This window comes from Poecilia mexicana, unplaced genomic scaffold, assembly GCF_051168715.1.
Source record: "Poecilia mexicana isolate PSO_F unplaced genomic scaffold, ASM5116871v1 scaffold_17, whole genome shotgun sequence".
Classification (NCBI taxonomy): Eukaryota; Metazoa; Chordata; class Actinopteri; order Cyprinodontiformes; family Poeciliidae; genus Poecilia; species Poecilia mexicana.
The window spans coordinates 513,596-529,126 of record NW_028263386.1 but is presented as its reverse complement, the minus strand read 5'-3'; the positions used below and the strand labels follow the sequence as shown (position 1 = coordinate 529,126).

The following is a 15,531-nucleotide window of genomic DNA, read 5'->3' as shown; positions in this document are numbered from 1 at the left end:
GCAGATTCAGGAAGGAAAATATTCCTCATGTCCAAAGGAAGAACCTGATGATGTAGAACCAAATATTTAGTTCCTGAGCTAGCCATGCTAATGGTAGCTAACTGCTAACAACAACCTAAGAGTTTCTAATAGTGATTGGACGGCAACACCGATGCATCAGTGCATGCATAGAGCGAAGCCCCATATCAGTGCAGTATTGCTATCAGAAAGTCACATGACCGATACAGGAAGTGTTTCGAACTGAAGAAGAGCATCTGGAGGTACCTGCCAAAAGAATCTGATTCCAAAAACCAACAAATGACAATATTCTTAGTTTTTAGATACATTTTGGCAACATCTTGACATCAAAGTGTGCAGGCAGACCAAAAGGGCCAGAGCTGCTGTCCTCCAGGAGGTGCAGAGGTACCTGGCAGAGGGGAGCATGCTCAGTCTGTCCGACCCGCTGCTGCCTTTCCTTACATTTCTTTGCACTCCAGCCTTATCTGCGCCCTGTTTTGTTTTCTATATCAAAAAGTGTAAAAGACTCAAATTCAAAACATTGGAACAAAATTCTTTTGATTAAAAAATTGTTAAAGAAAAAAATCCCAGTCCACCTGCATCCTCAGTCACAACACGTTAACTTAGATTTTCACATTGTGATACATGTTCACATTACTTATTGACTATCTAAAAATAAAGATACTTTGAACGGAAAATATACGAAATAATACAATATAAAATACAATAATTTAAATTGTGTTATACTTGGTCATCAAATAAGTGTCAGTATTCAGTGACGGTATCAATGCAGCTTGGCAATGTGTCGAAACGCTTCATTAACTTTATAATGAACTGAATGAAAACACGGACCCAGAAATGCATATTTGATTAAATATGTTTAATACAAAAGTATTACATTTGTCACCTTACCAGAGTTTGTTCATAGGAAATAACGGAAATCAAACAGTGTGACGTGTTTAAAACGCCACTCCAAGCATCACGTCACTTCCTGTGATTAGCTTAGCCTAGCTAGTAGCCGTTAGCAACAGCTAGCCGCGCTGAGTCCGCAGCTGTTTGACGGTGGTTCTGTTGGATCTGAGCCGAACCTTTCAGCAGCAATGTGTTCCGTTCAGCCTCTGAGAGAGTTCATCAGGGAGAGACTCGCTGCTGCCGCGGAGGAGATCTTCTCCGAGGTGGAGAACACCGTCAGGCTGCTGGAGAGCCGCTGGGGGACCGACACACACCGGGAACCAACAGGTCCGCAACACCACACACACCGGGAACCAACAGGTCCGCAACACCACACACACCGGGAACCAACAGGTCCGCAACACCACACACACCGGGAACCAACATGTCCGCAACACCTGCATGGTCCGGCGGCCAGCGGGACGAGAAGCTGCTGCTGGCCAACCTGCAGGCTGTCGGCGCCTCATCAGCCAATCAGAAGCGGCTCTGGGTCAGAACCGGAAGCTTTACAGAACCTGCTGTTTGGACTCTGCTCTGTGTGTTTAATACATCACAAGTGAAATTAGAACTGAGACATTTAACAAATTTATTTATTTTATGAATAAATTTGTTATAAATAAATGTCTTAGGTACTAAAATATTTATTTTATTTATTAAAATGAGAGGTTTTACCTGTTTCAGCCACTGACCACCTTAACTTAAATAACGTGATGTATCGGGTCAGATCGAGGCAGAATTATTCTGCTTAATAACACAACAAATTATGGAATGGCTGGTATTTTTATAAGAGGGCTCCTCTGAAAGCAGGCTGTAATTAGTGCTTTTTAATCGTAAATGTAGTTTCTACATCTGGTCGTTGATCCAGAATATTTCAGTTTTTCTAGTTGGATCTGATCTGAAACCGCCAGTTCTTCACTTCCCGACCAGAACCAGGACCGGACCGTTGCTGAAACTGGTTCTGGTCGGGTCCAGCAGGAGCAGACGTGGTGCTGACCGCTGGTCTCGGTTCTTCTGTCTGTCCAGAACTCCAGCAGCTGAAGGTTCCTGAGGACCCGGTTCTGATTGACCCTGAACTATGGAGCCAGGAGCGAAACCACAGACCCGACCCAGGTAAACCAGAACCGGGCCGGGATGAGGAACCACAGATCGGAGAGATATTCTGCGGTTCTGGAATCGACTCGGTCCAGTTTGGAGGAGAACAGGATCATCAGCGCCAGCTGCCGGACACGAAACCTTGGAGAACAGGAGAGACCCGGTGCTGCCCGGCTAACGGTACCTCTCCTGACCTGACCCGACCCAACGTGGTTCTGGCTTTCAGAGGAAAGTGGGTCCAGCAGAACCGGACCTCATGATAATTCTCCTCATATTCAGGAGAATCAAACACTGGATCAGCAGCAGATCAACAGAACCTAACCAGGTCGGGTTCTGGTTCCGCTCTGATAGACCAGGCCACTGGAAACCAAATGTTTGGTTTCTGAGAACTGGAGCTTTATTGATCTATTATTGATTAAAAGTAAAAAAAAAAAAAAAAAAACAACTCAGAAACTGATCTCACCGATCACATTTCCTCCTGGAAGACGGAGCGGCATCAACACAGACGACGTTACTTACCGCCATCTGCTGGCAGAAGGAGGCACAGCAGGAACAAAACAGCTGGAAACTAAACTTCATGCTAATCAGGCCCAAACAAAAACTGAGCACAATTTCTCTGTTAATTCGGTTTCTGCAAAGTCTCATTTTTATTTTTATTTCAGTAAAACAAAATTACTTCTGTTTTTTGTTACTTTGTTTTCGTTAACAGAAGTAACCTTGATTCTTGACCCAGCTGTAAAAGTCTCTGCTTCTCTCTAGACGTTTTCTCTGCTTGATTCCAAAATGTTGCTGTGATAATTCAGACTGCCGTCGTCCCCTTGGCGTCGGGACGTCGTCCCCTTGGCGTCGGGACGTCGTCCCCTTGGCGTCGGGACGTCGTCTCCTTGGCGTCGGGACGTCGTCCCCTTGGCGTCGGGACGTCGTCTCCTTGGCGTCGGGACGTCGTCCCCTTGGCGTCGGGACGTCGTCCCCTTGGCGTCGGGACGTCGTCTCCTTGTCTCCTTGGCGTCGGGACGTCGTCCCCTTGGCGTCGGGACGTCGTCCCCTTGGCGTCGGGACGTCGTCTCCTTGGCGTCGGGACGTCGTCCCCTTGGCGTCGGGACGTCGTCTCCTTGGCGTCCCCTTGGCGTCGGGACATCGTCCCCTTGGCGTCGGGACGTCGTCCCCTTGGCGTCGGGACGTCGTCCAGCGGGACTTTCTAAGAAATGAGAAGCTGATTCCTGTATTAGCTCACGTTAAATCCAGGCCGCCGCTCACTTTTGGTCAGGCAGCAAATTTAGCAGCACCAGGAGGTCCGAGCAGAAGTCAAGGCTTAAGGAGCTCAGATCATTACAGAGAAGTAGGCCGGTCCAGTCCGGTCCAGTCCGGTCTGGTCCGATCCAAAGCAGAGACAAAATAAACTGTAGCTCTCTGGGTCTGGACAGCAGAACCATCTGCAGTTCTGATCATGTCTTCTCTTGTTTCCACAGAACTTCCACAGCAACAAGATTCTGATCGGGTTCTGATGGGCCAGCAGCTCCAGAACCACGGCAGGACATGGAGTCTGGACCAGGAGGAACCAGAACTTTCACTGAAGCAAGAGTACCAGGAGGATCTGTGTGTCTGTCAGGAGGAAGAGCAGTCGGACCCGGAGACGTTCATGGCGGTTCTGACTGAAGAAGAAAGTGATCAGACTGAACCAGAACCAGAACCAAACCCTGGGTCAGAACCTCTTCGAGGATCTAAAGTCAAGTCCAATAAGAAGAGAAGAAAATATGCAGAAAGTTCTTCTGGGTCGGAGAGTCTGGATGATGGTGGTGGAGCAGCGGCCCAGGTGACTTATTGGACAGCGTCCCCAGCCGAGGACGTTGTCTCTCCAGGTCCAGAGGGAGGACGACCTTCGACCTCATCGGCCCCGCCGCTGCGCGGCACTGACAGCGGACCCTGTGAAACGCCGTCCACTCGCCGGTCAGCAGCCAACTGGGCCCGGCAGACTCCAGCAGCAGACAGTCTGTATTTCTGCAACACCTGCGGGAAACGCTTCCGGTTCAACTGCCGCTACTTGTCCCACATGAGGACCCATACGGGGGAGAAACCGTTCTCCTGCAGGCAATGTGGGAAAAGTTTCACTCAGGGAGGAAGTTTGTGGCGACACGTCAGAACGCATTCCGGAGAGAAACCGTTCATCTGCAGAACATGTGGGCGGAGCTTCAGCCAGAAGACGGGTCTGCTGGGCCACATCAGGACTCAGCACAGAGGGGTGGAGCCAAGCTCTGGCTGAACGTGTGGGCGGAGCCTCAGCCTTATGGGCGGGGCCTCAGAGAGAAGAACAAAGTGGCAACTAAACAGGTTTAGTAATCAAAATCATGATGAATGGACAAAAACACTTGACCTGGTCCGGTCCCCTGGCCCAGGTCAAGTGTCAGGTTCTGGGGTTCTGACCCGTCTTTAGAGGTTCTGACTAGGGCTGCAGATGGAGGTTTTCTGGCCGATCACCAGTCCTTAAAAAGCCTGACCTGCTGATTCTGATTTTGGCCGATACCAATTTTTTTGACTGGAATGTTGCTTAATATAGCAAGAAAGTCAGAGAGTTGGTAAAAATGTGGTGACTTGTTAACTGCCAACTTGCAGACCGGACCTGGTGGGTGGTCTGTCAGTCAGATCTCTCAGGAGAGAGCAGAAGAGGGCAGTGGTTGATTTTTAGGCTGTTCTTGATAAGATCGGAGGATAAGATCATCTTCACATGGGACAATCACCATCTCCCAAATTCAAACAACTGGTGCCGATAAATCCATCGGCCCCTGGTTCTGACCCGTCTTCTTACATATTCTTTTAAATAAAGTTTGTTTTCTCCATCAATGTTTCTGTCCAGTCTTTTTAAAACTGTTTTATTTTTAAGTCCCAGCCAATCAGGTGCCACCGTGGTTGTACCAGAGCAGTCCAGGTCAATCCCAGAACAGAACCTTGCAGTCAGATCAGAAAAACAGCTGAAGTCTCAATGAATCTGGGAATAAAGCGAACTGACGTCTGTGACGTTCTCAGCTGAGTCCTAACTGTGCAGGAGGAGCAGGAAGTGAGGTCCTCTAGTGGCCGATGTGGAGTACTGCAGGTTTTAGTGCAGAGACCAGGGGCCTCATACATAAAGCTGCGTGCGCACAAAAAAAGTGCGTTCCCATATTTTACGCACAAGTCGGCATGTATAAAAATTTACTTTGTGTCAAAGTTTGCGTAAATATCTGTACATGTTTTCACTGGCGTGAAAATGTGCAGCAGCCACACAAACATTTTCTGTGAACAATATTTAACCACAAAGCATCAAAACTCACATAAATACACTGAAGTCTGACCACATTCAGCTATTTAGACCAAGAAGCATCAAACTGATGTTTTTCATGATTTTAATTTATTGTTTACACGTGAACAATGAAACTCAAGGTGCTTTAAGTTAAAAGGAAATACAAACAAAATGACAAACCAAAGGAAAGAAAAAAGAGGAAAGAAAACTAATCTAATGTTCTAAAGCATGTGAACTAGGTGCTCCTGTTCAGGGTTGCTAAGTATCTAATTCCATTTCTAAATAATGAAACGCTACAGTTTCTGATAACATAAGCTAAGGAGTTACTGATCTAAATCCTTTTCTGAACCCCATTCATCCCCAGACAATAAAATAACACGATCACAAAATAAAGAAAATAAAAATAAAAGGCTGTGAAAACCTCACTAGAATGTAAACAACACTTTTCCTCAGTTTTTGTCTCATAAAGATGTAACGCATCGGTCTGTGAACCGAAGCGCATGAAATGCATCTATGGGCTCATTTAATTCCCACTAAAGAAGAAAACAGGGTTGGATCAGCAGATTAACTCCAACAGGTTTGATTATTCAAGGTGATCCAGGTGTGGAGACAATCCCATATATCAGTAGCTGCATCCAGGTGAGCCGTAAATGTGGAGCTTTGGCTCTGATGGAGAACAAAGGAAGGATTCAGAGGGAGGATTGATCAGAGATCATATTGATCTGATGGTTTATTAGTGTTTAGATTCATCCAGACCGATCACCCTGGATCTCTGAGCAGAACTTAAAGAAGGAGCCGAGCGGTACCGGTACCGGTCCAGCTGCAGCCATCCTTCAGTAAAGCTTTGTGAAAGCGCCTTATGGACATAAAGCAACTTTATTCTGTAAATGTACGACTTATATACATGATTCTACTATTTAATAAACGTCCACATTCCACTCAGAGACCCTCTGACTCTCTGTCTGTCTTTAAATCCCGGCTGAACGTTTTGCTGCTGTTCACACAGGCATTTACAGGATCTCTTTATTTTTACATTTGGATTTTATTTTTCTTTAAAATGTAGTTTTATTTTTGTGCCCTCAAAGCACCTTTTAAATAAAATATATAATTATTATTATAAATACTCATACTGCTTCAAACAAGGACGTTGCCATGGTTACTGCTTCAGTGGTGACAGACTTCCGGGTATTTATACTAATTTACATTAATATGTATTTATGGAGGCGACAGGCGACCAGCAGCTGCTCTACTGACCGCAAATTAGGATTTATAAAGGAAAGATGCGCACAGCTTTATGCATCCCATGTTTTTTGTGCGCCGCACGTTTCTAAATTTTTCCATACGCTAAGTTTTAGTGTGAAAACTGCGCAGTCATTTTTGCATGAGGCCCCTGGTGTTTCCTGTCACTGTGGGCTGCAGAGCGCAGTAGTACACAGCAGAGTCTGACGGACGGAGATCCGAGATCTTCAGGTTGAATGCTGAGTTGTTGACCTTCGCATCAAATCTGTCTTTGCTGAACTCTGGAGCTTTATCTGTCATTTGATAATATTCTTTCAGCATGTACTTAGCGAAGCTGTTTTCTTCTTGTTTATACCAGAACAAAGCATCAGTTCCACCACTGGGTTTAAAGGTACATCCCAGAATCCGAGTTTCTCCTGCAGCAGCAACAACTTCTCTTTCTGTCTGCGTCACTGAGTCTCCTTTACACTCTGGGGAAGAACAGAACATGCAGAGGAAGAGATGGATCAATAGAGATGATTGATTAAAGGAGAACAATCAGCAGCTTTCCAGACTTCTCCTCCATGTGGAGGAAACATGTTGATCTTTGTATCTTACCAGAGAAAAGAGCAGCCAGAATAATCCACAGCCAATGTTCCATCTGTCCAACAAGGTTTAAACCAGCAGGAGAAAGCAGCTGATGTTCAACATTCAGTCTGACTGTTGTTCTCTTCACAGCACCACTTCTTATTGACACGATGCTGGAGCACAGAGCACAAGGAGAGCGCCGCCTGCTGGAGCATGTCGCCCCCTGGTGGAGAGGAGAGGTGGAGTTCACCAGAGAGGAGACGAGGCTCCAGCAGCTGGGCAGTGGGTCAGGAGTATGGAGTAAAAATAGTCTCAAAATATCTGTGCGTGTGTAATACTGGATTTGTAAACCTTAAAAATAAAATAAACCTTCTCCTACGCCTATACATGTTGAAAAAGTACACACAAATCACCTGGTACACACACACAAAACTGCATTTACACACAGATCCGGTTACGAGTGCACAACTATTTCTGAGACTCATTTCAAGCTTCCGGAAGCTCCCAGATTTTTGTGTAGATGGTGCGTTTACATGGTAGTAAAAGCTGGGACATCTGAGTTTTGCTCTGAGTCTAGCGTTTTTATCCTCTGACGTTTCTCACTGTGCCGAAGTGGCAAATACTTTAGTTCGTGGAAAACGGTATATCTCAGCACTTCTTTATAATATCCTAAACTTATTATTTATAGACATATTGTGCATTTTTGAACGGTACAGGAGACGAAGTGGTCTGAAAAACGACCACTAGGTGGCGGAATGGTTCGCTGGCCGGAAAAATAACCAGGCAAACCCAGAAGAGACGGAGCGTCCCGGTGGTCTGTCCTCTGAAGTAAGTAGGAGCTAAACCTGCAGGCTTTGCTCTCCGATTATAATGAGACATGGAGTAATTATAAATGATATCAGGTTATGTTTTATATGTCTGGTATTTGATACTCTGCCCTCCTCATGTTCCTGTTAGCGGGAGCTAAAGTTTATGTCAGCTATGCTACTTTAGCTGTTGGGAGCTAAGCGTGGATTTTTACTGTCACACAGTTTGATCGTCTGTCTTCAGTCTTAACTTTAACCAGGTTGATTAAGTTTTATGATGCCGAAGTCGACAAGCATCTTCAGGAGATTATGGCAGTTATAGATGTTGGTCATTATCACTGAAACTGTATTTTGTTGCTTCAGCAGTAATGAAGGTAGATCTGGACCTGCAGGAACATCATCTGCTGCTAGACTTTATTTACCATAACAAACTGAAAGGTTCATTTATGTTGACTTTTCAACATACTTAAGGATTTAGTCTAATGTTCACACATAGGCCTGTCAGAATAATCAATAAATCAATTAATCAGATGATAAATTAAAACAAACTCAATCATTTCCATTGGCATGATTTATTGTTTCTCTTTTTTCCTCTCTTTATACCAAAAACTGGATAATAAAAGTCTTCAGTTTGGTACGTTGGTCTCGATTAGACCTTATTTTGAAAAGCAATTTTCTTTAAAAAGACTTCAAAATTCATTAGTTTTATTTATTCTGGATAATAAAAATGTCTTCCAGTTCCAGTGTTAAATGTTCATTAGAATTTAAAGTTTAATGACCTTTGACAATGTGTTCTAGCATTATTATTTCATCATTATATTACTTTAAAAAAATGGTCTCAAAAGAACTAAATTATCATTTGTCAAGAACTTCTGGAACCATTTATCAGACAGTAAAATGTTTCATGATGACAGACCTATTCACACATCCTCCAGAATCTTCAGATTAAACTGTGTTTGTGTCTGGACCCCATTTCATCGGCCCTTTAACAAATATACCTCGTCTGCAAACCAGGACAAACCTGCTGTTCCTGTTCGTCTTCATTTCAAGTTGATTAATGTAGATGGTAAAATGTATTCAGATGGTTTAGCAGTAAATTTCTTAATTGATATTTTTGACTCAATTAACTGCTAATAAAGACATACTTAAGAAAATAAATATTTTATGCATTTATTTAAAGCACCACTGCAAAAATAGCCTTCACAGCAAAACATTTAATGTAAAACATTTGATCAACATAAAAAGAAAAATGTCTACATACATTGTGATGATTCAAGTAATTTTCAGGTTCAGTAATGTTCTGTCACAGTCAGGTCTGTCGGTGCATCAGCTGTTCAGGAAAATCAACATAACTGTTTACTAACTGTATATTTGTACTTTTCTCTGCATCTTCAGCCAATCTGCAGCAGATGAGATTCCAGGAGGTTCAACACCAAAACCTGAAGCTTCAAACTGAGCCGTCAACTGAACCAAGACAGATTTCAAACTACAGTAGTTAACCTGCTCTACTGGTAGATGTTATGGTGTCTCAACTCATCTACCTCAACAAAGGTAAAGTTTCCACTGTATGCAAATAAATGTAATTACAATTAAGTGAAAATTGTACAGCAGGGCTTTAACTCCAGCTCCTAAGGGTCGGTGTCCTCCAACTTTTAAATGTCTCTTCTTTAACGCACCTGAGTCAAATCATGAGGTCAGAAGTCATTAGCACGACTCTGGAGGATTTGACTGTCCTAAGCAGCCATTTAATTCAGATGTGTTGGACCAGGACGTTTCTAAATGTTGCAGGACACCAGACATCGATGCCTGGATCTGAGGATCCTGTTAGAGGATCAGTGTGTTCCTGCAGCAGCTCCATCGGATCAGAAGGTAGATGAGATCTGAAAGATCTTGATCATCCAGAAAGTGAAATAACACCAGACCCAATCCATCAGTCAGCCGTTTCATCCTGAGAGAGATAAATATAAAATGTTATTTATACACATAGAAACTCAATAAACTAGAATCGGAAGACAATTTATTTAACTTAATTATATTCACTAAGTGAATAAAGTAAAAGGAAAATCTGAATATCTCACAAACTATAGACACAAATATCAGTCAGCAACTTGACTTAGAAATGTGATTGGAACCTTTTGGGCAAAACAGAAACTGTAAGAACCACACAGAGATCATTTTTTATGGATTAAAGATTCAAACTGTGCTGATTGTGATACTAAAAATCCACGCTTAGCTTCCAACAGCTAAAGTAGCATAGTTGACATAAACTTTAGCTAACAGGAACATATGAAGAGGGCAGAGTATCAAAATACCAGACATATAACACGTAACCTGAAATCATTTATAATTACTCCATGTCTCATTATAATCGGAGGGCAAAGCCTGCAGGTTTAGCTCCTACCAGTGTTGTGGTACTCGAAGTTGGTCTTGGTCTTAAGACCGGTCTTAAGACCATTTTTTGATGGTCTCGGTCTCGTCTCGGACTCGACCGCATTTGGTCTCGGTCTTGTCTCGGTCTCTGAGGACTCGGCATTTTATTTCAAGACCAGTCGAGACCGCAACTGTGAAAATATCACTAAACGTGCAGCATACTGTCCAGTTTATTTGTTAACATCTTTGTTTTCAGTGGATGCAAAAAGCACCAATTAAAATCCAAGCAACCAAGTGTTTCTGTTACTCCCCTCCCCACCTTTCACTCGCACGCGGCGCTCCAGGACATGCGCAGTGGTTTCCTCTCAGCGGCAGAAAATGTTTGTCTAATCGTCAGTAATGGAATATCGCTGCATAAATAGTAAGAAATCCGATGGCCACAGCTAACTCAGCATCGCTTCGCTTTCACAGACGGTGGGGACAACGTCTAACTTTTTTCGTCACTTAGAAAAGTAGCTCAAAGAAGGTAAGCTCCGTTAACGTGATGTTATCAAAGCTAGCTGTACAGAGACACATAAGCATTGTGATGAAAAATGTTATCACTCACTGTGCTGAATTATTGTGCGGAGGTGTAGACTGACTTGACGCATATATGGGACAACGCTATGTCCAAAAGTCTGCAATATAGTGATGTGACATTCAGAAACAGTCGATTCTTCTCCACGGCTCTTTACTTATTAGATAGGACTGGAGTGTCACTCACTGAGAGCCGTTGTTCTATCAGATAGCCATACGCTGTCAGGATAGCATACATGCAGTGAGTACCATGCCTGCGCATTAAGAACTCCGACCATCAGAGGAGTGGTCAGTTCACCATACGCAGCAAGTTATGACGAAAATAAGTCATTAAATTGTTTTCAATGATAACTATATAGATATACATGTGTTGTCATGGTTTCAAGGTGTATTTAAAGCAGGTCTGGCTGCTGCTGGAGTCAGCTACAACACACGCCCGTGTAAAACTCACTTAACCGCTAAGTCAGGATGCCATACAACTGTTAATAACAAAGTGTATGACGATCTACGTCATGATTCTGTGTTGCTGATTAAATGAAATCTTATGGTAATGACGTGTCTGACAGATATAGCCGGTGTTCTATCAGATAGCCATACGCTGTCAGGATAGCATACATGCAGTGAGTACCATGCCAGCGCATGCGCATTAAGTCCGACCGTCAGTGGAGTTGTCAGTATACGCAACAAGTTATGACGAAAATAAGTCATTAAATTGTTTATAATATGACATAATATGATAACTAGATAGATATACATGCGTTGTCGTGGTTTCAAAGTGTGTTTAAAGCAGGTCTGGCTGCAGCTGGATGCCATACAACTGTTAATAACCAAGTGCATGATGATCTATGTCATGATTCTATGTTGCTGATTAAATAAAATCATATGGTAATGACAGCGTATGCATGTCTGAGCTAAGCGTACGACTATCTGACAACGTATGCTGATCTGACAGAACACCGTGAGTTCGTGTTAAGCGTATGGCGATCTGACCTGACAGAACACCCGTTCTTTGTTCTTGTAATGCTCTGTGTACACTGCATCATTATTTTATTTAATTATGTACGTTGATATTTAAATTAACAAATAACTAAAACACAAGAATGAAAGAGCCCACAGAGCATGCACATTGCTCTTTGATTGTTTTTGTTCAAAGTGGCAGCTGTAATGTCTGCCATGGTGTCAGACTACCTGGCTTCATGTACTGGGATAGAGAGTGAAAACAGTCACGATGAGCGCCTTCTGTTTGGTTACTTCTTGCTTGTTGCTCCTTGGTCAGTGTTCATAGTTGAGTGTTATTTACCGTCAGGGCATTGCCTCAATTGCTATGTTTAATGGTGCAGACAGTGGTGGTTTCTTATATGAGCAATATGGGCAAATGCCCAGGGCGTTATGTTTTTAGGGATGGCACGAGACCATCACACTTTTTAGCACAGAAATGGAATATTTAATATTGGTAAAATGTATTAAGTATTTAATATCTAGGTGTTTTATGGTAATATGGATCTTTCAGATTATTTTGAGAAGCAATTTCGATCATATTTTACATTTCATTGTGTCATGTAACACGGGCCGCTGGTCTTGGTCTTGACTTGGTCTCGAACCCCAAAAGTCTTGGTCTTGTCTTGGTCTCGGGTTAGGTGGTCTTGAACACAACACTGGCTCCTACTTACTTCAGAGGACAGACCACCGGGACGCTCCGTCTCTTCTGGGTTTGCCGGGCTATTTTTCCGGCCAGCGAACCATTCCGCCACCTAGTGGTCGTTTTTCAGACCACCTAGTCTCCTGTACCGTTCAAAAATGCACAATATGTCTGTAAATAATAAGTTTAGGATATTATAAAGAAGTGCTGAGATATACTGTTTTCCATGAACTAAAGTATTTGCCACTTCGGCACAGTGAGAAACGTCAGAGGATAAAAACACTAGACTCAGAGCAAAACTCAGATGTCCCAGCTTTTACTAGCATGTAAACGCACCATCTACATACAAATCTGGGAGCTTCCGGAAGCGTGAAATGAGTCTCAGAAATAGTTGTGCACTCGTAACCGGATCTGTGTGTAAATGCAGTTCTGTGTGTGTGTACCAGGTGATTTGTGTGTACTTTTTCAACATGTATAGGCGTAGGAGAAGGTTTATTTTATTTTTAAGGTTTACAAATCCAGTATTACACACGCACAGATATTTTGAGACTATTTTTACTGCATACAGGAGGAACTGGTTTTACTGGATATTGACTGCAAAAATGATCAGAAATATTCTCTGGATGTGGTTGAGGCTGAGCCGATGTTCTGTACCTCAGAGTTTCTCCAGCCTTGATGTAGCAAACCTCTGAGCAACATCTCAGTTGAAAAGTCGATATGAGAACTGAGGAAGATTCTGGAAGAAAAGATAATCAGAAACTCCCCACCGGCTTCAGCTTCACTGTAGCAGAAGGAAATGGTCAGTAGGTTTACATTAACTTAAGGTCTATTTTTCACCCATCGATTTTCTAACACCTTGTCCCTTAGTGGGGTCAGGAGGTGCTGCTGCCTCTCCAGCTAATGTTCCGGGCGAGAGGCGGGGTCACCTGGACAGGTCACTAGTCCATCGCATCTATTTTTCATGTAATTTTAATAATTCATTTTCACTTCTCAGGAAACAAATTGGGGTCATTTTGATGTAGTTGCATTTTTGTGGCCTGTGATGGACCGAGTTAAAAACAGGAGGAGTCACAGGATATATTAGAAAAATAGGGTTTTTTATTTTAACCCAAAGATTATAAATGACAAAAAGATCAACTGAGCTCATAAAAGAGGTCAAAGAAACAAAACTGAACTCAGGCAAAAATACAAACAAACATAACTGACCTAACAAAGAAACGAGCCACAGGGTTTATCTGGCTGATCAGAACAATTAAGACACAATAGGGGTAACTAAACAGAATACAATTACAAATAACACAAAACAACTAACAGCTAAGTTTGGCTAGACTAAAGACCCAAAATATGAAAATCAAAAACATTAAAGTTTAAATACTAATATTTACTTAAATACAAAACTTATCTAAACAAAGAAACTACAAATTCCCCTGCCAGCAGGAACTAGTGGTTCAGTTCAATCAGCATTAAGCCTGCTGACCCTTGACCCCCATCTTTGTCTGACCTCTCCAAGGCAGGTAAGCACCGGCAAAACAAAGTTAGTCTGAAGCAAACAAATTAAACTTTAAGGTGATATAAATACGTATGTTAACTAAATGTGCAAACTAACAAAAAGAACAAATGTATCCAAATCAACTAATAAATGTTTTACTGAAACTAAAGTGTTGTTGCGTTTGTGTGAAAAAATGAATTGTGCATAAAAGAGTTGCTGACTTCAGAGTGTGACCATGGGTTTGGCCAGCACACGTCCACTGATACCTGGAGGATCAGATGTCCAGATCTGTCTGCAGCTCAGTAAACTGGTTTTCTCCAATGCCGGCATCTGAAGTTGGGGTGTCTGGTTTTATCCAAACGGGGTAACACCTGGGCATTGCCGCAAAAACATTCCCAGAAAACTTGGATTTTGTGCTATTTTTGTCATATTTGAAATACAAGTAGACAAGATGTTTTTCTACAGTTTATTTAATTTTCCTGTCCTTACATTAACTCTCCATGTACAGTCACATGGAAATTAAAAAGAAAAACAGGTCAGGCAGAAATGTTCTAATTACAGGTAGAAAATATTTAACTGCAAAGATAAAAATGATTTTCTCCAGACCAGGTTGGGTCTGGAGTTTTTATTTGGATACTTCATGACTGATGTACCCAGAAGAAATTACTTGCGGGAGGATATCTGCTTTAAGCAGGTTTTTTTTGTCTCGATTTTTTTCTCCATCCATCCATTTTAAAAAAAAATCTTGTTAATTTGATTGGTTGTGGTGCAGCCAATCAAATTAACGTACGTACGGAGTGTGGAAAAACAGAGCGAAGGTCTGCGTCTGATATGGAATGAGTGAAGTGAATTAATGGGGCCACTTTATAAATATGTTTTAAACTTTAGATTTTGGGTAAAATATCAAGTATTTTCAAGTAAACAGATTTAAATCCCAAGTTATTGGTGTAAAAGTCAAGTCCAAGTCTGAAAATTTTTTCAAGTCAAGTCTAAAGTCTTAATATTAACCTCTGTTACCCAATCACATGACAGCATTGCTTTGCATTTATTTTTCACTGAAATTAACGGTAAAGTATCGGCAGACACTCCTCACCTACCTTGCCATTGCCTTTCAGCGGCTGACCAGGTCGATAAAGGTCAGTTAATACTCTGGATGAATCGTTTCTTCTTCCATCAAGGAGAAGACAGGCCGTGTGATGTCCACACATCACACTTCTGTGAGCTCGTTGCGATCGTCTGAGCCTTCACTTTAAGACAAAGTCTTACCTCTGCCAGTGACGAGGTCGAATCAGACGTGGGTACCTGAGTGAAGTTGGCCCCCCCACCTTCTTCAAATCAGACAAAATGGGTGTCAATCAACTCGGCTACGTTTGTGCTTGTTAAAGATATTAATAGTAGTTTATAGAGGTCAACCAGCACAAACGTAGCACAAACGTTTGAGACCAATTTTGTCTGATTTGAAGAAGGTGGGGGGGCCAACTTCACTCAGGTGACGTGGTCTAGTCCAGTGGTCCCCAACCCCCGGTCTGTG

The 15,531-nt window shown here is 42.6% G+C and overlaps 1 protein-coding gene across 2 annotated transcripts; it reads left to right on the top strand.

Annotated features, from left to right (window-relative positions):
- The first annotated feature begins 856 nt into the window (after nt 1–856).
- Nucleotides 857–4,874, top strand: LOC106912938 (uncharacterized). 2 transcript variants are annotated; one of them, XM_088014729.1, is made up of 3 exons: nt 857–1,236; nt 1,972–2,220; nt 3,510–4,874. In XM_088014729.1, exons 1-3 carry the CDS (start codon nt 1,098–1,100, stop codon nt 4,298–4,300), a joined length of 1,179 nt encoding a protein of 392 aa, XP_087870855.1. In that variant the 5' UTR covers nt 857–1,097; the 3' UTR covers nt 4,301–4,874. The 2 variants fall into 2 exon arrangements, with proteins under 2 accessions (XP_087870855.1, XP_087870854.1); XM_088014728.1 differs by having other exon boundaries at nt 857–1,302.
- Nucleotides 4,875–15,531: the final 10,657 nt, after the last annotated feature.